At 41.1% G+C, this 26373-nt stretch overlaps 1 protein-coding gene across 5 annotated transcripts in view; it reads right to left on the reverse strand.

The window, feature by feature from the left end:
- Positions 1-772: 772 nt before the first annotated feature.
- alpk1 (alpha-kinase 1) overlaps positions 773-26373 on the reverse strand; it is a 126630-nt gene continuing 101029 nt past the window's right edge. For 3 of the 5 annotated variants that reach the window (XM_073043039.1, XM_073043040.1, XM_073043041.1), the window contains 8 exons: positions 25786-25862; positions 24212-24307; positions 22051-22155; positions 18926-21248; positions 15344-15497; positions 14216-14378; positions 9855-10041; positions 773-3873 (listed from right to left, as the gene is read on the reverse strand). In XM_073043039.1, coding sequence (XP_072899140.1) covers positions 3665-3873; positions 9855-10041; positions 14216-14378; positions 15344-15497; positions 18926-21248; positions 22051-22155; positions 24212-24307; positions 25786-25862 — 3314 coding nt within the window. In that variant the 3' untranslated portion in view covers positions 773-3664. The remainder of the gene's footprint in view (positions 3874-9854; positions 10042-14215; positions 14379-15343; positions 15498-18925; positions 21249-22050; positions 22156-24211; positions 24308-25785; positions 25863-26373) is intronic. The other 2 variants (XM_073043044.1, XM_073043042.1) reach the window with 2 other exon arrangements.

Below are 26373 nucleotides of genomic sequence, written 5' to 3' on the forward strand. Positions count from 1 at the left end.
CCACATGATTCGCTGATTAGATATTTGTATTAATGAGGTGTATGGGTATGTTTCATACAGTGGCCAATGGGGAAAATGTCACACCCACAAAAACAGCAATAAGAATTAAACAGAATCTGGCCAATAACTTCATGTTAACTCGTTTGAGCTGAACTTGTGTTTGAATTTTCAAAACATGAAGGATTGCTGTAACGGTGAAGACATTCAGCAGTGATTGAAAAAGCAGATTTTGAAATATAATAATCATGTATATTCTTAGAATATTATTCTTGGATGCTGTAGGGAGAGTGCAGAGATTTACAAGGTTGTTGCAGGGATTGGAGAGCATGCCTTATGAGAATAGATTGAGTGAACTTGGCCTTTTCTCCTTGGAGTGATGGAATATAAGAGGTGACCTGATAGAGGTGTATAAGATGATGAGAGGGTGACATGAAGGGGCATAGTTTTAAGGTGCTTGGAAGTAGGTACAAGGGGGATGTCAGAGGTAAGTCTTTCCACAGAGAGAGTGGTGGGTGCGTGGAATGCATTGCCAGCAAAGTTGATAGAGGTGGATACAATAGGGTCTTTTAAGAGCCTCTTAGATAGGTACATGGAGCTATGCAGTAGGGTCATTCTAGGCAGTTTCTAGAGTTGGTTACATGGTTGGCACAAAGTTGTGGGCCAAAGGGCCTGTAATGTGCTGTAGATTTTCTATGTTTTTTTGTTTCTTAGTTAAAATGCAGAACATAAAAATACAATTTGCCGCAAAAATTTTAATCCATAACAGTATTCATTGACATTTTTAATATTATGACATTACAACATAAAATATGTAATTAGGGCTGCTGAGCAAGAAATGATTACAATTTGTCATGGGTAAAAGGGCTTCATTTATAGTTAAACAATCATAGAGCACCAATGTCCAATGGGTGATCCGAATGAAAGCATTTCTCTTTTAAATTTCAATGTAAAATGAGTTGCATTGATAAGCTAAGATCCTCCTTGTGTTTAAGTGTGGCTAGAAACCATCTTGTAGCAATTTCTATAGCCCCTACATTCCTCAGAGCTCTGTATTCACCCTCTCGCGTATCCTTGACCCATCCTGATGAAAGGTCTCAGCCCTAGATGTTGACTGTTTACTCTTTTTCATAGATGCTGCCGGGCCTGCTGAGGTCCTCCAGCATTTTGTGTGTTACCTAACCTTGATTTCATTTGCTCAATGTCGCTAACATTTTGTTGCTATTAAGTTAGAAAGAGTGCAGAAAAGATTATGTAGTGCAGTAGGAAACAGTGGAATGTCGTTCTTGGATTTTCATTAGACATACAACATCGTCCCAAACATGAGGTTGTTAGACCCCATACTTGCAGTACATTGAGAAGTAATATATTTGCGTAGATTGACAATTGGCTAACAGACAGAAAACAAAGAGAAGGAATAAATGGGTTCATCACAAGTGGGGTCTGGTGGGGTTATCACAAAGATCAGCACTTGACACTATTCACAACCTACCTATTGTCTGGTAGGACCAAATGTAACATTTCCAGGTTTATCAATGATAGGGAAATGAGCAATGATGAACATGTAAGAATGGGCAACTTCATGGCAGATAAAATGCAATGTGATAAAAACATTAAGTATTTAAATTTGGTAGAAACATCTAGAAGCACTGATTATTTTCTAAATGGTGAGAGATTGGAAAATATTAATGTTCAAAGGGGCCTAGATGTGTTTATACACAACCCACTGAAAGCAAACATATAAGTACAGCAGGCGATGAGAATGGTTAAGGGATGTTTTCCCCTATTGCAAGAGAGTCTTAGTACAAAAGTGAAGATTTTTACTAGAATTATGTAAGCCTTTCTTGAGATGATAATGGTCATATTATGTGTAATTTTGATCTCTTTACCTATCGAAGAAAAAAGGACATGGTTGCAAAAGAGGGAGTCGGGTGAGGATTCACCAGACTGCTTCTTGGGATGGCTCTTCTGCCATTTGAATGGAAATTAAGTAGACTAGCTATTCCTGAAATTTTAGAATGACAGGTAACCTAATTTGGATGTAGAAAACTGTCAAAGAGATTGAAAAGAATATGGGGAAATTCTTCTTCCAACTGATGAGACTAAAACCAATCTCAAAATAGGAGGTATGTCACATAAATGGAAATAAGGTCAAATTTCAATATTCAGATAGGAACCTTTTACTTCAGGGTCTGGCATAGATTGTATTTGATAGAGAGAGTGATAGATTTGTGTATAGCAGAGGATTGAAAGGGCATGGAAATAGAACAGGAAAACAGTGTTGAAATAAAGATTAACCATTATGTTGTTAGATAGAGAAAACCTGAAGGGCAGAATGGCCTCCTTCTACTCCTATTTGTATGTTTTTGTAATAGAGAGAGGGTCACAGAGAGGGACAATAGGAAGAAGAGGGTAATTTAAGGAAGCATGAAGATGAACAAGAACCTGGTGGTGTGAGTCCTGAGGCTCCTGTACCACCTTCCTGTTGGCAGCAGCGAGAAGAAAGCATGTCTTGGGTGCTGGAGGTCTCTGCTGACAAATGCTGCTTTCTTGTGACAACGTTTCATGTAGATGTTCTCAATGATGGGGCAGTCTTTACTCACTGGCCTGTATCCACTAAATTTTGTAGGATTTTCTGTTCAAGAGCATTGGTGTATCCATTCCAGGCTGTGATGCAGCTACCACACATTTATAGAAGTTTGTGAAAGTTTTAGATGTCATGCCAAGTAACTGGAAACTCCTAAGGAAATGCTTTCTTTGTATTTGCACTTGTGTGCTGGGCCCAGGACAGCTCCTCCAAAATAATATCACAGAAATTTAAAGTTGCTGACCCTCTTCACCTCTGATCCTCCAATGACAACTGGCTCATGGACCTCTGATTTCCATCTGAAGTCAACAATCAGTTCCTTGGTCTTGCTGACATTGAGTAAGAGGTTGTTGTTATGGTGAGCATCTAAAACACTGAGCTCACCTGGAAGCAAAGTCCAGCTGTTGCCTATGTTGTTTGAATTAACTTTATAAGAGGTGATAGTATTCAAGCCCTGCCACAACTGTCTTTTGTTGATTCAAGTTTAGTCCAGAATTGCCACTTCACCCATGAGATGATTTTCCGAAGATCATACCTCTTGTAACTTTCCTGGGCACCAGACTTGAAAGCCTCTGATCTGGTTTTCAGCAGATTGTGGTTCTCCTAGTTCATCCAGGGTTTCTAATTGAGGAAGACTCTGAATGATTTTGTGGAGATGTACTTGTCTACAAGTGAGAAAGGAGAGAGTGAGAGGGAGAGAAGGGAAATAATTTGGAGAGGGAATGTAGAGAAAAAGAGGGAAGTGAACCTTCTGAAATAAAAGTATTGTTCATCCCTAAATGCTGCAAGATGTGGAGGGCATGCATAGTTTTTCATAGTGTTGACCAAGTTTACTGCAAGCAGTGAAAGTTGAACCTTTTCCTGTTGTAATTCTGTATAATGTGGACTTGACTTCACAGACATTTGTAAGGTACACTGCACATCCTGATTCACGGTTAGCACCGGCAGCTACCAACGAGGATCATCTTGATGCAACTGCTAGAATAGTGGCTTGTAGGTTACCTGGGCTACATAGTGATCACCTTCTGCAATGATAAGGATGAGAAAAGATCCTAACAAATTCAAATACACTTCCCAAAACTATGTGGAAGTTATTTCTTCCAGGTTGTCCCTGCCAGGGTTCTTCAAAGTGAGCATGTGGCAAATCTCATTGCATTCCTTGTGTTGACAGTTGAAGAAATATTTGATGCCTTGGTCTGCAAAGTTAGATCCCCCTCGCTGCTTTGTCACTGAGTGAATCTGAGGATCTGTTAGGTAAATAAGACCTTTGCCATCTCCTGTGACCCAGCCTGTGGAAGAATTAGGTGAAGAAGTCAGATGAGAAAGTTCTCTTGAGGCAGCAGCAAATACGTAGAATGGAAATTCATTCTGGCTCTCATAAATTCAGTTGAAGAACTAAACTTTTTTTTTTCCTGTACTTTCCTAGGAAGTACTGATTTTAATTTATTAACAATGTCATGTATGACATTTATCTGAGTCAATTATCTTGGAGATTATGTGGCAGGTAAGACAGTGGTGTACTGGTCAAATGTCACTTTAAACTATTTATATGTGTACTTATTTATCCATCTGTTTATCTGTTCATCCATCCATCCAGTTATTTATTTATTGATTGAGATACAGTGCAGTATAGGCCCTTCTGGCCCTTTGAGCTGCTTGCCCAGTAGCCCACCCCCACCCAATTCAACCCTAGCCTAATCATGTGACTATTTACAATGACCAATTAACTCACTAACTGATATAGCTTTGGACTGCGGGAAGAACCTGAAGCACCCAGAGGAAACCCACGTGGTCAAGGGGAGAATGTACAAACCCCTTACAGGCAGCAGAGGGAACGAGTCTAGTTTTCTAGATATGACTTGGTATTATTGTTTCCATAAATTTCAGATGTGTGTCACCTCTGTTTTTCATGTTTTCTGAACTCTGCTGTAAATACTTCAGCCTGAGCACATGTAAAGGTTAATAGCTGCATCGCCTCCTTATTTATCTATCTGTGCCCTAAGCAGTTAATTAATTTTTATTTTTGTTCAATAAAATAAATTCAAAATAATCAAGGCAAAGAAACTACACCTAATCTTAACAATACATGATATTTTTTATGAAATTAAAAAGTCTAGTAAAATTAGAAGCTCACAGTGTGGACTGCAATGTTTTAAAATCTATTTCTAGTCCCTTAGTCACTGTTGTGTAATACGTGAACAGTCCCCAGAGGTGCTGTGGAATCTAACAGTAGTTTCCTTGCCTACCATTTCCTCTGTAGATCCCACACTCTAGCTGCCAAATCCTTTTAGCCCCCCAATACTCTGTCAATTCCACCCCATCTGATGACCAATGATTTGACAGAGCATCAAAGTGCACCCCCACCACTGATCGCCAGCAACAGACCCTCAATCTTTTCACTAGGCCTCCCTCTCTCTAAAATTACACCTGCCCCCAGGCAAAGTCTTCCCTAATTTTCATTATAGAATCATTAAATACTACAGTCCCATTGACCTATCCAGTCTGTCCCGACTGATTAATCTGCATAGTCCCATCAACCTGCACTCTAACCATAGCCTCCGTACCCCTGCCATCCAGTTACCTGTCCAAATTTCTCTTGTGTTGAAATAAAACCTACATCCACCACTTCTGACAGCAGCTTGTTCCGCACTCTCACCACCCTCTCAGTGAAGAAGGGCCCCTCATGTTCCCCTTAAACCAGGGGTTCTCAACCTGGTGTCCATGGACCCCTTGCTTAACGGCATAAAAAAAGTTTGGGAATCCCTGCTTTAAACATTTCACTTTTCACCTTTAACCCATGACCTATTGTTCAAGTCTCAACCAATCTTGGTAGAAGAAGCCTGCTTGCGTTTATCCTATCTGTACCCTTCGTAAATTTGTATACTGTACCTCTATCAAATCTTCCCTTATTTTTCTATGCTCCAGGGAGTAAAGTCCTAACTACTTTAACCTTATCCTATAATTCAGGGCCTCAAGTTCTGGCAATATCTTTCTAAATTTTCTCTGTATTCTTTCAATCTGATTTACATCTCTTCATTTTTCCTATTAATTTCACCTCTCCCCTATTAATTCCTTCCACTCTATCATGTCTAAAGCAACAGAACCTTTAATGTTGAACTGCCAGCCCTGCCTCTCCTGCAACCAAATCTCTCTGATGGCTACAATATCATAATTGCACGTGCTGATCCTGCCTTTCCTACAATACTCCTTGCATTGAAATGTACGCAACTCAGGACATTAGTTCCAGCATGCTCAATCTGACTTTGTATGTAGGTTTTACAACACCTTTCCCCACAATGACTCCACTATCTGCTCTGGCACTCTGGTTCTCACTCCCCTGCAATTAAATTTCCCCCGTGCAGCACTACCACAAGGTTATAAGCCCCCCTCCAGTTCAGGTGGAAACCATGCCTTCTGTGCAGGTCCCACTTGCTGTGGAAGAGAGCTTTTGCATTTGCTGCGCTGAAGCAGCCCTGAAGATGAGGCTTAGCTCATGGAAGGCCAGGCCAGTTACACCTGATACCATAGAGCTCAGGGGCTGATGAATTTCCAAGCAATGATTCCCCCATCAAAATAGTCACTAGCCACCAGATGTGGGGCCACAGATGCAAGGGAAGTTCTAGATGTGAAGGAGAAATCATATAAATATCTTTGTTTCTCAAGTCTTTCTGGCTGGGTAATATGCCCATTCTTTCCCCCAATTCCAGCATCATTACATGAGAGTAGAATCTCAACTTGGGAAATGTCTGGAACAACATTCAAATGGATATTTGAATTCCTGTTCCCTCTTCATTTCACCGGAGGACTGCAGGTGTTCATGAAGGCAGCCCAGTGTTATTTTCTCAAAGGCAATTAGGGATGGGCAATAAAAGCTGAGCTACTTGATCCCAAGACTGGGTAAAAAGAAACCGTCTCAAGCAAGGCCTGTCACTCCAGAAGTGCAGTGGTTTAAAGACGAGAGTACAGAGAAGGATAGAATAATTGGAGACAATTCCTAAATCATGGAATTTCCTCTGAGGCTTGGCAGAACCACAGGAGAAGGGAGGTGAATATGCCAAAATAACACAGGAAAACAGGACTCCAGGTTCCTCAAATCTCCCTTACCATTCAAGATGACCTGTGCCACATGACAGTGAGTATAGGAGTAGACTGAGGTGGAGGATGAATGCGTGGCTGAGGGATTGGAGCAGGGGGCAGGGATTCAGATTTTTGGATCATTGGGACCTATTTTGGGGCAGGAGTGACCTGTACAAAAAGGACGGGTTGCACTTGAAACCGAGGGGGACAAATATCCTTGTGGGGAGGATTGCTCCCCAGTGGTGGAGGTGTATATGATAGGGTCTTTTAAGAGACTCCTGGACAGGTATATAGAGCTCAGAAAAATAGAGGGTTATGAGTAACCCTAGGTAATTTCTCAGGTAATGACATGTTTGGCACAGCTTTATATTGTGCTGTAGATTTTCTATGTCTCTATGTTTCTATCTTGACTGATTCATGGTTGCCCTCAACTCTGCTTTTGTGCTAGCTCCCTATAACCCTCATTCCTTGATCTTTCAAATATCTATCAGCAGCTTAAATATATCTAATATCATTGCCTCCACCATCTCTGGGGCAGAAAGTCACAACCCTCTAAGAGAACATACTTCTATGCACCTCACTTTTAAACGATTATTATTCTAATCTCCAAGGAATGCAAACTCAAACTGTTGAAACACACTTGATAAGAGAACCATTTAATCCCAGGAATTAAATCTCTTTGCATTTTTTCCAGTGCCATTACAGGTTGAGTACTCCTTGTCTGAAATGTTTGGGGCTGGAAGTATTTTGGATTTTGGATTTTTTTGGAGTTTGGAATATATAATAAGATAGCTTGGGATCACCATCATTTCCGACTCTGATGCCGTTACTCCTGTGAGCAGTCATTGTCTTGCACTTGTTCATCACACATATGTAGTTAATTGGAAAAATATTACATACCATTAATATAATGAAAATATAATGTGTGTGGAAGTAACAAAGGCAGAACAGCAGCATGGGGAGAATACCTGAATCAACTGTTGAAGAACATCAAACAACGGCAGGCTTTCAGTCTCCACCTACGATGTTGTATTTTGATTAAAAGGTTCCAGTACACCATATTTGTATTTTACTTTTTTTAGGTTTTATATGTGGTACAAAGATAATCAGCATTGTAGACTTGTTCTGGTGTTAGATTTTCATCAGTGACAATCTTCACAAACTCATCAATGAATTTCTCTACTGCTTCGTAATCAACAGATGCTTTTATCTTTAAAATATTTAAAAATTAAATGTCCTGCCTTTTCTTAAATTTCTACAACCAGCCTGCTGAATATTCACCATTACCTTGATTTTCAGTTTGTTGTGATAGATCTTTGCTTGTTTCATATGTTCATTTTGACGCTGATGAATCAATTCTTTCAATACACAACTGAGATCTTCATTTTCCACTTTATGCAGTTTTTCTATTTTTCACTACCTTCTGTTCATTACATATGTGAGGTTATTCCTTAGAACTGTCTGTGATGCACAGAGACCTGTGCATTGCCTGGGAATCATCCTAGTGCCTTGTGGAATTTTCCAGTTCTGATGTCATGTCCACACTCAAAAAAAGATTTCAGGTAAGAGGTACTCAACCTGTATATCCTTTTTTTGGTATGGGTACCAAAACGGTGCAGGTGTATCATCAACAACACTCTGTACAAATGTAACAAAATCTCCCTGTTCTTTAACTCCAACACCTTTGCAATAAAGTTCAAATGGCCAAAATGCTGATTGCTTTCTTAACTACTTGTTGAACCTGCCTGCTAACTTCTTGTGATTCGTACACTAGAACACTCATACCTGTTTGAATTTCACACATTTGCAGCACGTTGGTAATTTAGGTAATACTCTGCCTTTTCATTTCTTTCACTGAGAAAGAATAGTACAGCACTCCTGGCCCTTTGGCCTGTGATGTTGTGCTATCCTACGTAAACCCACTCCATGATCAATCTAACCCTTCTTCCTACACAGCCCATAATCCTATTTTATCTTACATCCTCATGCCTATGTAAAAGTCTTTTATATGTCCTTACTTTATCAGCCTCTACTATTACCCCCAGCATTGCCAGGCACCTACCATGCTCTGTGTAAGAAAAGTTTCCTATGACATCTTCCCTAAACATTCCTCCACTGATGTCCTCTGGTACTGGCCATTGAAGCCCTGGGACAAAGGTGCTGGCTGTCCACTATATCTATATCTCTCACAATCTCACTCACCTCTATCAAGCTGCCTTTCACCCTCCATTGCTCCAAGGAAAAAAGCTTTAACTTGATCAATCTTTCCATGTAAGACATCTTCTCTAATCCAGGCAGCGTCCTGTTAAATCTCCTCTGCACCCTCTTTAAAGTTTCCACATCCTTCCTATAATGTGGTGACCAGAAGTGAACTCAGTACTTTAAGTGCGGTCTAACCAGAGATTTAAAGAGCTGCAACATTATTCATGGCTCTTGAACACAATCTCCTGACTAATAAATGTAAGTACACCATACGCCTTCTTATCCTGCCGATTAAATGAAGAGGGAACTTCGAGGGATTCATGGACGTGGACCCCAAGATCCCTCTGTTCTTCCACACTGCTACAAATCCCATCATTAATGTTGTACTCTGCCTTCAAGATTGATCTTCTGAAGCACATCTCTTCACACTTTTCCAGATTGAACTCTACCGGGCACTTCTCTGCCCAACAATGTGGGTTATTCTGTCTATATTCCATTCTAACCTACGGCAACCTTCTACACTTTCCACAACACCTCCAATATTCATGTGTGGGCATGAACTCATACATCCCCACATTAAACTCCACTTGCCAGGTTTTGACTCAATCAGTCAACCTTTTTACATTCCATTGCAAACTCACAACGTCTTTGTCACATGCCATTCCACTCACTTTCATGGAAACCTTACATTTGAACTGGAAGATGAGGTGAGGAAATATTGAAGACATGTTTTAACATGGTCCCTTCCAAAAGAAGGTGACGAGCAAACTGAATTTCTTCTTGGGAAACTGACAGCATCAACTCTAAAACTAAAAGGAACAGTTCACTTTTGCCATCATGCTGTGATTATTGAATGAATGAGAAGCTCTGTGAACCAAAGTTTGGATAATGCTGGATAAAAAAGGTGTGATCCTGGTGTAACTATTAAAATCACTTGCACGTGGATTATAAATGCTGCTGTCATCTATTGAGTGACAGTTAAGTTACTTACCTTGTAAATCAACCACTATTTCTTCTTGGTTTGAAAACTCGTATGTAAAATGTCCAAATGCTAGTCCATACATTGTTGCTTCATATTCTTTGCAAACAGCCTTTTTGTTGTTGGTTAGTTTTATGAATTTTCCAAGCATGTACGGCTCTACGCTTACACAGTCCACAATTTGGTTATCTTCCAAAAGCTGAGAAAACAGAAAGCATAGGACATCTCTGGGTGTGACTTTTAGGCTACTGTGATGTGAACACGTCACTAAACTGATTAAATCGTACAATTTTTAAATTGTACCACCACCAATTTGACTTCAAAAATGATGATAGTAAAAAGGTTCCCTGACGATAACTGGTTTAACCTTTTGATTTCATCCCCATTGAATACTTTTGAAATAACCACTCCTACTCAGTTCACATTCCCAAAATTCACTCCACTGGTTTGACCCATTATTGGATCTGCAAAGGATTTTGAGAACACACTATGGGTGAAAATAATGTGGCCCCTGGTAGATCACTACATGTCCTTTGGGAGTATGTGCTTTTAGCATTTACTGGTTGCATGTACTCAGAAAGTTAACTTCGAATTGTGAACTCCCTACTTCATATCACAAGATGCCTCCTCTGCTGTGTCCCATCACTATTTATTTAGAATTAGAATTAGAAATAGAATTTATTTTATTTCTTACATCCAAGAGATTAAAAATCTTTATGTTGTGTCTCTGTTGCAACGTACAAGCAATAAAGTGGGGAAATGTGGGAGAATATTACTCAAACACTAAGATTATGTACATGGTTGTTTTGTATCCATGTATGTACAGTCAGATATGCAATCAAATCAATGTGTATTGATAAATCTGGTGGCCTGGTGAAAGAAGCTGTCCTGGAGCCTGTTGGCCCTGACCTTAATGCTGCAGTACTGTTTGCCAGACGGAAGCAGCTGAAACAGTTTGTGGTTGGAGTGGTTGGAGTCCCTGATGATTCTCTGGGTCCTTTCTATGCACCTGCTGCTGTAAATGTCCTGAATAGAGGAAAGTTCATATCCACAGATGTGCTGGGCTGTCCGCACCACTCTCTGTAGTGCCCTGCAATTGAGGGTACTACAGTTCCCATACCAGGTGGTGACACAGCCAGTCAGGATGTTCTTGATGGTACCCCTGTAGAAACTCTTGAAGATTTGGGGACTCATGCTGAACTTCTTCAGCTGTCTGAGGTGAAAGAGGCACTGTTGTGCTTTTTTCACCACACACCCAGTAAGTACAGTCCAGGTGAGATCCTCAGTGATGTGTTTACAGAGGAACTTGAAACTACTCACCCTCTCAGCTACAGTCCCATTGATGTTAGTAGGGGCTAACCTGTCTCCGTTCCTCCTGTAATCCACAATCACCTCCTTCGACCTTTTTGACATTGAGGAGAGGCTGTTTTCTTGGCATCACTGTATCAGGGCATTGACCTCTCCTCTGTAGACTGTCTCATCATTGTTGGAGATGAGGCTTATCAATGTGTCATCTGCAAATTTGATCAGCAGATTGGAGCTGTACGTGGCAGCACAGTCATGGGTGTGAAGGGAGTAGAGAAGGGGCTCAGGGCACAGCCCTGGGGGCTCCTGTGTTGGGGATCAGAGGGGCAGAGGTGAGGGAGCCCATCCTTACCACCTGCTGGCGAACTGACAGGAAGTCCAGGATCCAGCTGCACAAGGTGGGGTGCAGACTAAGGTCTTTAAGCTTCCTGTCGAGCCTGGAGGAATCGTGGTGTTGAATGCTGAACTGTAGTCCAAGAAAAGCATTCTAACATAAGCATCCCTCTTCTCCACTTGAGTGAGGACAGTGTGTTGAGCTGCGGCTATGGCATTGTAAGTTGATCTGTTGTGTCTGTAGGCGAATTGTAGGGGGTCCATTGTGGGTGGTAGCATGCTGCAGATGTAGTTCTTGACCAGCCTCTCAAAGCATTTGCTTATTATTGAGTTGAGTGCAACAGGACGCCAATCGTTTAGACATGTTATCTTGTTTTTTTTTGGTATAGGGACAATGGTGGATGTTTTGAAGCAAGAGGGCACTACACACTGGGGGAGGGAGAGATTAAAAATGTCTGTAAACACACTAACCAGCTGGGCTGCGCACACTTGGTCAGTACTCATCCATACCACATTTCAAATGTGATTCACCACATCAATGAGTTTCATATTATTGAATTTTTAAAATAATTTTAAACTCTTGTAAATCAATAAATGTATAGTTCAACTTTGCTTTTTAATCAAATACATTAAAGTAAAGGTATTTGGTCATCTTGAACCGCTGCAGTCAATCTGACGATGGTAGTCCCAAAATACTATTTGGTTGTAAAACTCCAGGATTTCAATCCATTCAAGTGATTGTCCTAAGTCAGGACAGGATACTATTAGGAGGAGATCTTGCAAGTGGCAATATTCCCACATGCTTGTTGCATTTGTCCCTCTGTAGGGTAGAAGTCACAGGTCAGTAACTGCACTTTGTTGATGGTGCACTTTGCAGCTACATCGTTGGGGGTGGGGGCGATAATGACTGTTTAGGGGGTTGAATGTGGTACTAAGCTAATTGACTGCTTTGAGCTGGGTGGTATTGAATCTCTAGAGTGTTGTTGAAGGTGCACCTGTCCAAGTAAGTGCAGTGGATTCCAGGTAGTCACGGTATAGATCTGGCTGATCCAGTTATCTTCCTGGCTAACTGTGACTTCCAAGTTATATATTGGCAACTTGGTGATGAAAATGCGATTGGATATCAAGGCAAGGGAGTCAAGTTGTCTTTTATTTGAGATGGTCATTCCTTAGGACTAATGCTACTGATCAGCCTGTGACTGACCATGGCCAGAGGTTTGTTGCCTGCAGGCACAAACAGTTTCATCTTCTGAGGAGATTCAAAAATGAGTAAACTTTGTGCAAATGTCAGTGAGTATTCCCACCGCTGAGTTAATGGTGGTTTGTCGATGAAACAGCTGAAGATGGCTGTTCTTACACCACTTTGCAAACCAGTGACACCTGCCACACAGTGGGACAAAGGCAACATGCAAGTAGGAATACAGCCATTTTCAAGTTCTCCTGCAAGCTATACAGTACACTACCATGATTTAAAATTAATTTACTCAGTGGGTCTAGATCCTGGACGTGGTCCTAAGGAACTTGTGCAATATTGTCCTACTGATTTTACTTTCATTGACTATAGCATCTTTCTTTGAGCAAGAATAATCACTCCTCAACTATCTATGCATCTGGTCAAGCTATTCCAGTACTCTAACATTACTTGCATCTACCTGGCAATCTGGAAGATAACAGGGTATATACTGCTCATAAATACAGGACATGTCCATGCCAGTGGATACCAGTCAGTGGAGTCTTCCCCTTGATTTAATTGGATCAAATAGAAACAAAGAAACACAGAAAAATCGACAGCACAATACAGGCCCTTTGGCCCACAATGCTGTGCTGAACATGTACTTACTTTAGAAGTTACCTAGGATTACCCATGGCCCGCTATTTTTCTAAGCTCCATGTATCTATCCAGGAGCCTCTTAAAAGACCCTATCGTTTCTGCCTCCACCACTGTTGCTGGCAGCCCATTCCAAGCACTCACCACTTACACAACTGTGTAAATAAACTGACCCCTGACATCTCCCCGACTCAAATGCACTAGGACCTCTTGTTATCCCACTCAGTTAAAGGCAGTCCAGGATTGTTAATTTTGCTCATCTCTTCTCTACAAATTTAGACTAGGTTGTAATGAACTGTAGAACCTATTCAAACCTAAATTGTGCATCAGCGTGCAGATGGTGAAGTGGTGGTTATTGGTAGTAAAGTGCTCCAGTAGCAGCATTTCCCTTCATTTTGAAAGCAGCCCAAGAGGACAATAACTGCTGGAATGGATGAAGAGATTTGCAGTCTCAGGAAATCTGGAGCAAGATCTGGAACTTAATGGATCAGGCACCATCCATTGGAAGGTAATGGACAATTCTTGTTTTGGTTACAGATCTTTCATCAGGGCTAGAAAGAAAGAGGGGAGACAGCCAGTATAATTTTAAAAAGAGATGGGAGCAAGTGGTGAAATAAGAGCAGGCGGTTGATAGGTGGATGCAGGCGAGGAATATGATAGGCTAGTGAGGGAGGGATAAGAAGACAGGAGGTGATAATTTGAAGTAACAAAGGGTTGAAGATGGAATCTGATGGTGGGCAACAGTAGGCCATTCAATAAAGGGAAGGAGGTGAGGAGTGTAACTGGTGGGCTAAGAGAAAAAAGGGGTCAGAGACTACTTCTTCAACTCCCCTCTGTCTACAGCTTCAACATTTCACTTTTTTGAGATGTAAGTGACTTACAATTTTTAACTGTTCTTTCAACTTACCAAGAGAACTGAGGCTGGAATATAATATATTTGTGTTGGCACTTGCTGCTCATATAACCTTTTATTGAATACCGTCACGTAGTGCTGTGCAGTCATTTGCTGCTCGACATCATTGAAGTAATAGGAAAGTTCTTTCACTCTTTTGTACTGTTTTCCAACATATCTGGAATAGCAAGAAAGAAATCTGTTAAGGCACTGATTTTTGGTCTTCTTAGTAAAAAAATATCATGTTTTAGGATGTGTTGGGAATCTATTTATGCACCTTCAATATTTCTTCCTCACTAAAGAACAATTATATAAAGTGGAAACAGATTTGGATTGGAAAAAAAATACAGCTTCAGTGGAACGTTCTCCTCTCACCCCAATCTATTCACTGTACCTCAATCCACAGCCTACCCTGCCTGGCTCTATTCTCAATAGTTTTTGTGTTTCACTTTCTGATTGGCAAACTGAATGGAGATAATGACCAAATTTGGAAAGTTTGGGATGATATTCTCACTAATTGAGCCATTAGATGAACTCAGTTATCAAACCAGCTGATAAACCTAAAGTGAGACAGAACCCAAGTGAAGGTTTTAATTGTTGTTTCATGATGCTGAATCAAAATCCTGGAACTTGCTAACCTACAGAACTGTGGGATCACTTTCACCTGTGTTGGAATTATCTTAGTCTTTCATTATTTTCACTAGGTCTAAATCCTGGAATGTAAGCAGCTAGAAGTTAACTCCTGGTCCAAATTTGTATGTTTCTACGTTGGTATTCCCAAGGGCCGCCTATACCAGAAAGATTCAGGGATCCAGCAAAGAGCTCATCACCACCTTCTCAAGAGAAATTGTGGATGGGAAGTATCGGCTGGCCTTTCCAGTGTAGCCAACAAACATCCTGCCAATGAATGAGAGAAAGAAGACCCAGATTGCAGGAAGAAGGCTGTCCAGCCACAAGGAGAAATAGTAAAAAAAAATTCTATCTTCACATATATTAGGTGCTTTACTGTCAGAGTCATAGATACATTGCCTCAGCTGATGAGAGTCAGCAACACCCATATCCCAAGGAGGAATCAGTTAATATTGCTAGAGAAGGAAGTCAAAAAACAAGTGTGATTTTGGAAGAGGAAGAATCCTTCAGTACCTGCCCAGTATTTCTTCCTGATGCAGAAAGCGGGTCTCCAAAGCAATCCTCTGGGCACCTGGCTTATCCACAACTAAACACTTCCCAATATATACCAGAGTTTCCTGGGCTGTCCAAGTGTCAGTTTTTTTGTTATATTTAAATAGTAGACCACCTGTAAAAATATATATAAACTGCATTTTTTCAGTTCCTCAGACTGGACAAGCAAGGAAGTATAACACGGGCTTGTTTTCCAAGGACCCTGCACCCTACTTAATTATTTGTTCAGTTGGACTTTCAATATATCTAGAACAATATGTGTATTTACATAACATTGGTAGGTTCTGTGTCTTTATCAGTGCAGACACAGTGATGACATGTTGGGGGATCAGTTGGGTTATAATGAGTTGCATGTTGCTAGAGTCTGTGGGCTCGACTAAAGATTGGTGCAAATTTTAAGAGTCAGTTTACCTGATATTAGACTGTAAGATCATAAGACTCGGAGCAGAATTAGACCAGATGGCCCAACGAGTCTTCTCCACCATTCCATCATGGCTTCTCAACCTCATTTTCCTGCCTTCTCCAGTAACCTTTGATGCTCTGACTAATCAAGTACCTGCCAATCTCTGCTTTAAGTATACTCAGTGACTTGGCCTCCACAGCCATCCATGGCTTAACCACCCACTGGCTAAGGAAATTCCTCCTCATCTCTGTTTTAAATGGACAAACCTTTATTCTGAGTCTGTGCCCTCTAGTCTTAGACCCACCCACTATAGGAAACATCTTCTCCACATCCATTCTGACTAGGCCTTTCAATATTCAATAGGTTTCAATGAGACCCCCCTATTCATTCTTCTAAACTCTAGGAAGTACAGGCCCCGAGCCATCAAACGCTCCTCTGACGTTAACCCTATCATTTCTGGAATGATTCTTGTGAACATCCTCTGGAACTTCTCCAATGCCAGCATATCTTTTCTTACATAAAGTGTCTAAAACTGCTCACAATACTCCAAGTATGGTCTGGCCAATGCCTTATAAAGCCACAGCATTACATCCTTGTTCTTATAGTCTAGTCTTGTTGAAATGAATGATAACATTGCATTTGCCTTCGTTAAGAGGAACAGAGATGAGGTTCTGTGGGCGTGATAGGAACATCCAATGGTTTGTTGCCTCCCTGGTGCCAGGATCAGGATGTCTTGGATTGGGTCTGTGGCATTCACAAGGGTGAGGGTGAGCAGCCAGAAGTCTTGGTACATATTGGCACCAATGACATAGGTAGACAAGGTCCTGAAGAGAGATTTTAGGGAGCTAGGTAGAAAGTTGAGAAACAGGACCTCCAGGATAGTAAACAGAGGCAATGTGTAGTGAGACTCCTAGCAAGGACAGGCTGATGATAGGGCAAAATTGCAGTAAACAGGATGAGTTACAACGTAAAAAGCAGACAAAATCGAAAAGGCTGAATACAGGACTTAAGGTGTTATATTTGACATCACATACTTCATGACCCCTGATACCTGGAACTTCGACCATACTGCTAGTGTCTTCCACAGTAAGACTAATGCAAAATAATTATTCAGTTCATCCACTATTTCCTTGTCTCCCATTATAGTTGGGTGTATAAAGGGAGAGGAGGAGGATGAATACAGGGCCCTGGTGGAGGACACTGTCAAATGGTGCAAGCTGAATCATCTGCAGCTCAACATCAGTAAGACAAAAGAGATGGTGATGGACTTTAGGAAGACTAAGCCTGCACTGCTCCCTGTTACTACTGATGGTGAGCACATGGATGTGGTCCACAAGGACTTGGGGGTTCACCTGGATGACAGACTTGAGTAGAGCACCAACATAAAGGCTGTGTACAAGAAGGGCCAGAGTCATCTCTACTTCTTGAGGAGACTGAGATCCTTTGGAGTATGCAGGCATCTCCTTCACATGTTCTACCAGTCTGCTGTCACCAGTACAATCTTCTATGTGGTGCTGTGCTGGGGCAATAGCATCGACATGGGTGATGCCAACAGGCTCAGTAAACTGATTAGAAAGGCTGGCTCTGTTATAGGAGTCAAACTGGACGCACCGGAGACTGTGGTAGAACACAGGACCCTACAGAAAATCCTGGCAATTCTAGACAATGTTTCTCGCCCTCTGCATGCCACCTTGGCTGAACAGAGGAGCACTTTTAGTAACAGGCTAAGATAATTGCACTGCTCCAAAGGGCACTATATGAGGTCATTCTTACCTTCAGCCATTAGGCTGTATAATGAGTCAACCTATTGCCGGGGAAAGGATGACACCCTCCTGTACACTGAGGTAACTTATTTTATTCTTCCTTACTTCTCTTCTAATATTTATATATCTGGGCACTTGTAATGCTACTGTGACAATGTAATTTCCTTTGGGGTCAATAAAGTATCTTTCTGTCTATCATCTGTTGACCAAGATTTGTCCACCTGCCAACCTCCTGTGGGCCACAGACTGCTACTGAAACTACTGATTGCATCCCATGACTACCAATAGCCACCCACTGTTTCAGCACTCCCAGCCCTCATCCCTTACTCCTTTTCTATCTGCAATCCTCCCCAAATCCAAAGGTTCCCTGAGATGCCATAACCACAGCCCCATGCCAGGCCACAAATATACAAATTTCGTTAAGCATTCTCTGCACTGGTGCAGAGTGCAGAAAGAATGCTAATTCATGTAAACTTGGTTCAGTTGCATCTGATGCTATTTAATTTCTAAGCAACTGGTCCAGGAGCAATGCAATTATTTAACAATCCTCGGCAGGCCCCAGTAAATTCTAGGCCTCTGTGACCTAGAAGGAAGTGTTGACTCTTATATTAAGGAAATTTGAGAAGCCAAAAGGTGTAATTATGAAAAATACTATCTTGTGTAAAATGTATGCAAAGCCTTAAAATAATATGGAGAATATGTACTGGGTCATCATCATTATGTGCCATGTCGTATGACCATGATTGTGCTTGGCAAGCATTTCTACAGAAGTGGTTTGCTATTGCCTTCTTTTACAAGATGGGTGACCCCAGCCATTATCAATACTGTCTGCCTGGCGTCACTGGTCACATAACCAGGACTTGTGTTATGCACCACCTGCTCCCATGGCTTCACATAACCCTGATTTGGGGGTGTCTAAGTAGGGCTGCATCTTGCCCAAGAGTGACCTACAGGGAAGCAAAGGGAAGGAATGCCTTACACCTCCCTTTGTGGAGATGTATCGTATCTCCACTCCGCCACCCAATTAAATATTAATTGCCATATTATTTTTGTTCCTATCAGGCATTCAGTGAGGTAAGGATGTTAAGGTCAACTTGTTATCTTGGCCAATATTTATGAATCAACATTGTCCTACAAGATTGATTATGCTTCATTTGATAGGTTATAAACTTCTTTGGAGGTTCTGAGGTTGTGAAAGATACATGTAATTCTAGGTCTTTCTTAAATGACTTCTTAGATGAAAAAGCACTTTCTGGAAATAAAATATGAGACTGAGATTTGAAAGAGATAAAGAAACTGGAGAGATAATGAAATTAAAATTGTCTTAATTTAGCAAATACCACTAATAGCATCTATAAAATAATTTAAAATACTTACGATAAATGTCTTTTAGCTTGTGAGGGTAAAATACCCCAGTACCAGTAATTCTCTCTATAAGCCACTTGTGGGTTACACCTGCACACAACATCTTATAATCTTCATCAGTTATAACACGTTTCTTAATGCTCTGCACCCTTTTGGAAAGAAACACGTAAGAGCTGCTGCTTGAACTTAGTGGTGAACTTATATATTCAAGGTCGGAACCGCTGCTTGAGAAAAGTGATTTGCACCATGATCTGTTGGAAGAGCTGGAATTGATGCTGCTGTTCAGAGACTGGTTACTCACGACATCGTCAGCACTTTCAGCTGCTATTAACGATGCCTTACAATGATCTTTGTCTAATTCTTTGATGGGTAACATAGACTGAGCAGAGCAATCCTTCATTTGGACTGCATCATGATGATGTGTCTCCTGTTTCTTGCTTTCATCTGAATGCTGACTTTCAGAAGCTCCTTGTGGAATTGGAGAAAAATGGCTTTCTTCTGTTTCTTCAACCGTCTCTGCTGTAGGGTCAACTGATATCAATTCAACTGATCTATTTTTCTCGGATATCACCTGGCTTCTCTTTGCAAGGCTCCCTGAATTATCACTGTCAATGATGACAGACTCCACAGCATTTGGACGTGGCTGAGAATAAGAGGATTTCGTAAGGCTGTTTTCACTTGTGCCCATATGAAAATCATTCAGATCATTCTGAATGTCATCAGCAGTTTCTGCATCAGTGTCAATCATCTCAAACGAGTTACTCTCTCCTGAAGAAGCTGAGGTAACTTTCCTAATGTTCAGTGAATCTGAATGAGGTATTGTGCCTTTACCAGTTGGATCTGATGAAGAATGAGGGTTTGGGGCATATCCAGGGGACCCTATAAAATTATTTGTTTTATTATCCTTTTCTCTGTCATCAACAGTATCTGCATCAGAGTCAATCATCTCAAATGAAGAGGAACTGGAAACTCTCCTCAGGTTTGTTGAATCTGAATGAGTTATTGAAGTTTGGCAAGTAGATTCACAACGCTGATTATGACCGGCGGTCTCTACATAACTGTCTGGTTCATGGTCCTCTGCATTGTCAACAGTCTTTCCGTCAGGGCCAGCCACTGTGGAAGACCTGTGTTCAACTGAAGATAAAGTTGAAGGAATTTTCTTCTCCATATTGCCTGGAGTACAGTTAATATTTGAATCACTAAGCTGTTTATGTGTTTGAGACAATGTATGTTCTGATGGAAAGACAGAAAGTGCAGTATGTTTTTCTAAATCATCCTGCTGATGCTCTCTGATTTCCTCAGTTAAAACCGTTGAACATTCTGTGTCCACGGTGAGCGGATGAGGTTTACTTCCACTGCTGGGGGATCCACTGTCCTTGCTGTTGATAACTTCCTCCCAGCTGTCAGATAATCCTGACCCCGATGTTTCCAGGCAGGACTTTGAGGAGGAGCTGAAGTCATGGCAGTCACTCAAATGGTCTGTGCATCCTTTCTTGGTGTTACCCTTGTCTTTCAGGGTTACACCACCCAGGTTTCGATCAGTGCCATGTGGTTGGTCATTCCTTGAGCAGGTGTGGTCTTTCAAAGGGTCTGCATGTTGGTTCTCCGGTTTGGCCACCTTCATTAATTCATGCCTCTTGTTATGCATCTCCTGTTTGTTTTGTATTGCTTTCATCTCTTTAGGTAAAGAATGCTGAGAGGCATCAAGATCACATTGATGAGGAATGCTTGCTTTGGCATTAGCAGTATCAAATTCTTTGGTTTCTGTCTTAAAATCAGTTATACAGCTATATTTTGAAAGTCCCTTGCTATTTTGTTGTCTTCTACAAGTACCTTCAAATACTGTGCATATTGTTCTGTGGTATTGTTTGTGCCTGGCTAGGATTTCATCAAAGGCCATACTTCTCTTCACTATTGGCTTATCCCAGTAATGTTTATAGTGGTCTGGGACATACGACTTACTGTCAGAATTGCAGAGATCTTTTATTTGCAAAGAAACTTTAATTTGGCTGATCAGTTCCATGATCTCCTGAGCCAAAACTTCCTGGTTCTGAGTACTGTAGAGGTATAATTTTCTCATTGCTTCTTTACACAGTTGCCTCATCTTCACAAGGATTTCGCTGTTACCCGTGAGCCACTTGTGCACAGTTGTAAGAGAGAAAGCAGCTTTAACAAATCCATGCAGTTCCTGTTTACTTGTTATAACATCATCATCCCTCTTCGTAAGGAGCCCTATTTCAAAAGCCTCTTTTGCTTGTAAAAGGTAGAACTGACTTTTCTCCTTTGAATCATTCCCCTTAAAACTATAAGAAAGGAGACATGTTCCATAAATATTCTGGAGAGGAAGAAATAAGAAGCGTCAGTTAACATCAAACTTTTTTGGTGGTAAATACTCTTATTCCCTACCAGCATGGTGTTAATAGACCTAAAACTAAACATTACAGGTGCTTGAAATGTGAAACAAGGCCAGAACATTTTGGAAATATCAATCTGGAGAAGAAAAATTTCAGAGTTTTATGGATACATGCTTTGATAATAAAAGAACCTTTGAACCTTTGGAAAGTAATATTCTGCATAGTAACAGCAATCCCTAACACTTGTCTTACTAGATGAGGTGGAAATGGCGAGCCAAGGTATCAGAGGTATCAAAACCAGCTATGGGAACCACTTTGGAGGGACTTCCATAGGATTCTCGTTCATGGCCAAACTTCTCTAAGGAACAATACCTACTCAGACCATACTGCATCAAGACATCTTCACTGAGAGCTGTGTCTTCCTGCACCCTCAGAGAGATACACACAGGCGAGTAGACTGCTACCACAATTGAAGTCAAGATCATTATCCCTTTCAACATCCCAGGCGCAGAACTATTCTGGGATGCTGCTCTTGACCCACGTCACATTTCAGTTTGCTGCTCACTAACGTCATTACACAACAGTTTTCAAGCTCTTAGAGAATTTGCATAATTGAATAAGCTCTCAATTATACCTGGGCTTCGTTTTCCCAAAGGGTTCATTTTGTTTGGTTTAAGTTTACAACCCTGTCACTTGAATGCAGTAAAGTAGATTTAAACAAAATAACTCTATTTGGGATAATTTAACAAGCTTCTCCCACACTGCTTCCTGTTCTATACTCACCAGGTTTGTCAGCACAAAGAGTGGGTTGTACTGACTGAGCACAGCTGCCAGTTTGCTTGCTTCAGCAGCTGATAAGAGTCGATCAGTGCATTCCTCAACCAGGATCTGAGAGACAACCAGAACATCAGGCTGTATTTCTAAATACAAGATGATAATCATGCTAGATCCTAATCTCTGTTTTTTAATGAAGTAATTTGAGACCTGTCTTGCATCAACTACCTTGATAGTAACCTCCACTTCTGTTGCTGACTCATTTATTAATTTAGTTATTGAGATACAGCACGGAATAGGCCCTTTGAGCCATGCCTTCCAGCCATCCCTGATTTGGTCCTAGCCTAATCAAAGGACAATTTACAATGACTAATTAACCTACTAACTGCTACATCTTTGGACTGTGGGAGGAAACCCTCACAGTCATGAGGAGAATGTACAAACTCCTTACAGGAAATGAACCAGTTTTACCTGTACTGTAAAGCGTTGTGCTAGCCATTACGTTACTGTGCCACCTCTTAGCATAACTCGCTTTGCGACACCTTGTTGTCACAATGCTTAGAACATGTGTAGCGATGATAGTCCATGACAAAACTGGCAGCAGTGATATAGGCCATTGCATGATGCAAACTTAAATGAGGACATTGCTTTTACTTCCAAGTATAAACATGTCAAAAATCTGCTTCCATTGACAATCTTCAAGTGCTGCTTCCATTGCCAGAGACTCTAATCTAATGTAGAATGTATCAGGCAGAATGGCGTTGGTTACCTGACTAAATTACCTGACTAATCTTCCCCTCAAACTGCTTTCTGGCAAAAGTTTCAAGATTAGTCTGTAAAGTGATTCAGGTCTGTTAAGTTGCTTTGGATCACCTGTGGGCCTGTTTGTATTCATTGCCATCAATGTATAACTGAAAGAGTACTACATTGATGTGCTTCTGCCTCATATTTTTACCTCACGCAGCTCACGTACAAAACATCTTTGCGTATTCTTCCTCTAGTGTCTACAGCAGAGCACAGGGCATTTCGCCATTATGCTCCCCATGACCCCTGTTTTTCCAGCTCTATCAGACAATCCTCTCTATTCCTCTCTCACATAACCATTCAGTCTCCTTTTTAATCCCACTCACTCTTTGCTTCAACTAAAGTAACCGAGAAAAGCGAATATACTTGTTATAGAGGGAGTGCGATGAAGAGACACCAGACTGGTTCCTGGGATGGCTTCTTTGTTATTTAAGGAGAGATTGAGTAAGCAGGCCTGTACTCTCTAAAGTTTAGAAGAATGAAAGGTGATCTAATTGAAAGGTAGAGAATTCCTAGAGCACTTGATAGGGTAGATGCACTAGGTTGTTCCCCTTGGCTGAGAAACCTAGAATCAGGGATCACAGTCAGAAAAGTGGGTTTATATTTAGGATTGAAGTGAGGAATGATTTATTCATTCACAGAGTTGTGACTCCTTGGATTCTCTGCCTAAGGAGGCTTAGTTACTGAATATATTCAAAACAGAAATTGATTGATTTCCAAATGTTAGAGATATCATGGCATGTGGTGATAGAGCAGGAAAATAGTGCTTCAGCCTTTAAAACATGCCCTGTCATTCAACAATGGTATGTCAACAGCATAACATTGTTGAATGGCAGGGCAGGTTTTATATGCTGAATTACCTATTTTTGCTTGTATTTCTTATATTCATATCTAACTATTCCTTGGACAGAGAGATTCAAATTCTTGTCAATTGTTGGGGAAGATTTTTCTGATGAATTGCTCTTTGGGTTTATTGGTGACTGTACTTACTGAAAACTGATGCATAGTGTAGTTATAGCTCAAAAGGTGGTGTTCTTCTTGGCTTGTGTTAAAAGATTTGGTTCAATTCCAAACATAATGATAAGCTCCAAAATCCTTGGTTACATTAATCTGGTTAAAATATTTAATTTTAAGCTTTGATGGTTTGACAATTTATTGATTCTGTCACTGTAATGTAACCCTTGAAGTGTCACTCTAAGAAACAACAAGCCGAAAGATTAATCAGCATCTTTAGCAACTCCGAGATGAAGTTACACTTAATCCAGCAATCTCTAGACTAACATGTGCAGAGTTCATTCACTGCCTTTCATCATGCAGAAATATGAACATTAACTTGCAGAAAGATTAACAGTTACATATACTTTACCAGGTCCATCTGAGGGTTCTTCTTAAAGTGGTAGTAATCCTCATCACTCATTGAAACCAGCAGGTCAGCTAAAATGCCCAGTGATGTGGAAATTCCCTATAAATTATAAATATTTAATATAATTTATATTACCTCCAAATATGGTGAAAGCTGGTGTTCAGGTTGATCTTCTAGGATTTTATTGAAGGGGCCAGAAAGGGAGAGAAGTAATATTTTTACTGGCACAACTTATAAACTAGTGTGTATATGACAAAGTCTTCCTAATGCAGTGCCCACAAAATGCCGGAGGAACTCAACAAGTCAGACAGCATCAACAGAGATGATGGACATTTTGGGCCAGACCCTTCATCAAGTCTTGAAAGGAAGTGGACAGAAGCAGAATAAGAAGGTGGTGGAAGGAAAAGGAGTTCAAACTGGCAGGTGATAGGTGAGACCAGGTGAGGAGGAGGTGTGTAGATGGGAGAGGAGGGTTGAAGTAAAAAGTTGGGAGTTGATAGGTGCTAAAGGGCTGAAAAATAAGGAATCTGATAGGAAAACGCAGTTGAACATGGAAGAAAGGGAAGAAGGAGGGGAATCAGAAGGACACGTTGGACAAGTGAAGAGAAGGGGTGAAAGGATGGAGGGAGAGGGGAGAAATGATTAGGTTGGAGAAACTGATGGCTATGTCATCAAGTTGGATTATTATTAGTCTTGCTAACTTTTGGGTTGCAGCATTTGACACAACACGCTGGCTTGATCCCCCCCCCCCCCCCCCCCACCACTCTGGTCTCTCCCACTACCGCACTGGTCTCATCCCCTGTTGCACTGGTCACTCTCCCTGCTGGACCATACTAGGCCAGCAGCTGAAATTGTCATTCAATCCAAATATATTGGTCCAGTGAAATGCCTCACAGCAGGAGAGTCATAGAGCCCTACACCACAGAAACAATTCCTTTAGCCCAACTGGTTAATGGCGGCAATGATTCCTATCCAGGGTCATCCCATTTGCCTGTGTTTGGCACATTAACTTCTAAAGCTCTCCCTTTAGCTGTCCAAGTATTTAAAAATGTTATTAATATGCCTGCTTCAACCATTTCCTGTATACATCTGGGTGAAAAAGTTGTTCCTCAGATTCCTTTCTAACCTCTGTCCTGTCACACTAAACCTACAGTACTGTATGTCCTCTAGTTCTTCATTTCCCAACCCTGGAAAAATGACTGTGTGCATTCACCCAATCTCTGCCCATTATGATTTTATACAACTACATTAGATCACCTGTCATTCTGCTGGGCTCCCAGCCTTTTCAACCACTCTCCGTAACTCATTCCCTGTGTCCTGGCAACTTTCTCTTTTGCTCCCTTTCCAGCTTAATAGCATCACTGCGTTGGCACTTGTGGCCAAAACAGAACAGAATACTGTATTCCAAATATAGCCTCAGCAACGTCTTGTACAACTGTAACATCACATTTTCACTTCTACACTCAAAGTCCAGACTGATGAAGGCCGGTGTGCCAAAAGCATGGTAAGGAGAGAAGGATGAGGAAAGGATTAATATTTAGACTAATTTAGAGGAGGAAAAGCAATCAGAAGCAAACCTTTTTATCCGGTTGAGGAAGCTCATTAAATCCAACAATGGAAGCCCAGATCATCTCTGCAGCCTCATACCATAGCCCTAAAATGTGCCAGAAGAAATTCCAACAAGGATTAGAGCTTCTTTCCACAAATGTGGAATTCTTTTTGCACCTTGGTACATATATTGTCTTTTATTCTTTTATTGATTGATTGATTGATATACAGCATGGAATAAGCCCTTCAGGCCCTTTGAACCATGCTATCCAGCAACTCTGCAATTTAATCTGTGCCTAGTCACGGGACAATTTACAATGACCAATTAACCTACAAACTGGTACACCTTTGGACAGTGGGAGGAAACCAGAGCACCTAGAGGAAACCACAGGGAGAACATTAAAACTCCTTACAGGCAGCAGCAGGAGCTGAACCTGGGTCAACTGCACTGTAAAGGGTTGTGCTAATCACTAAGCTACTGTGTCTCATATTTGGATTGAAAACAACATTATAGCTCACCAGGATGGTGGAGCCCATTGGATATTTAACAAGAAGGATGTATAAAGAATTTTCTCCTTATTTATGGCTTAGGCCAATATGATACTCCGTTGAACTGC

Source organism: Hemitrygon akajei, chromosome 4 (assembly GCF_048418815.1).
Source record: "Hemitrygon akajei chromosome 4, sHemAka1.3, whole genome shotgun sequence".
NCBI classification, from domain to species: Eukaryota; Metazoa; Chordata; class Chondrichthyes; order Myliobatiformes; family Dasyatidae; genus Hemitrygon; species Hemitrygon akajei.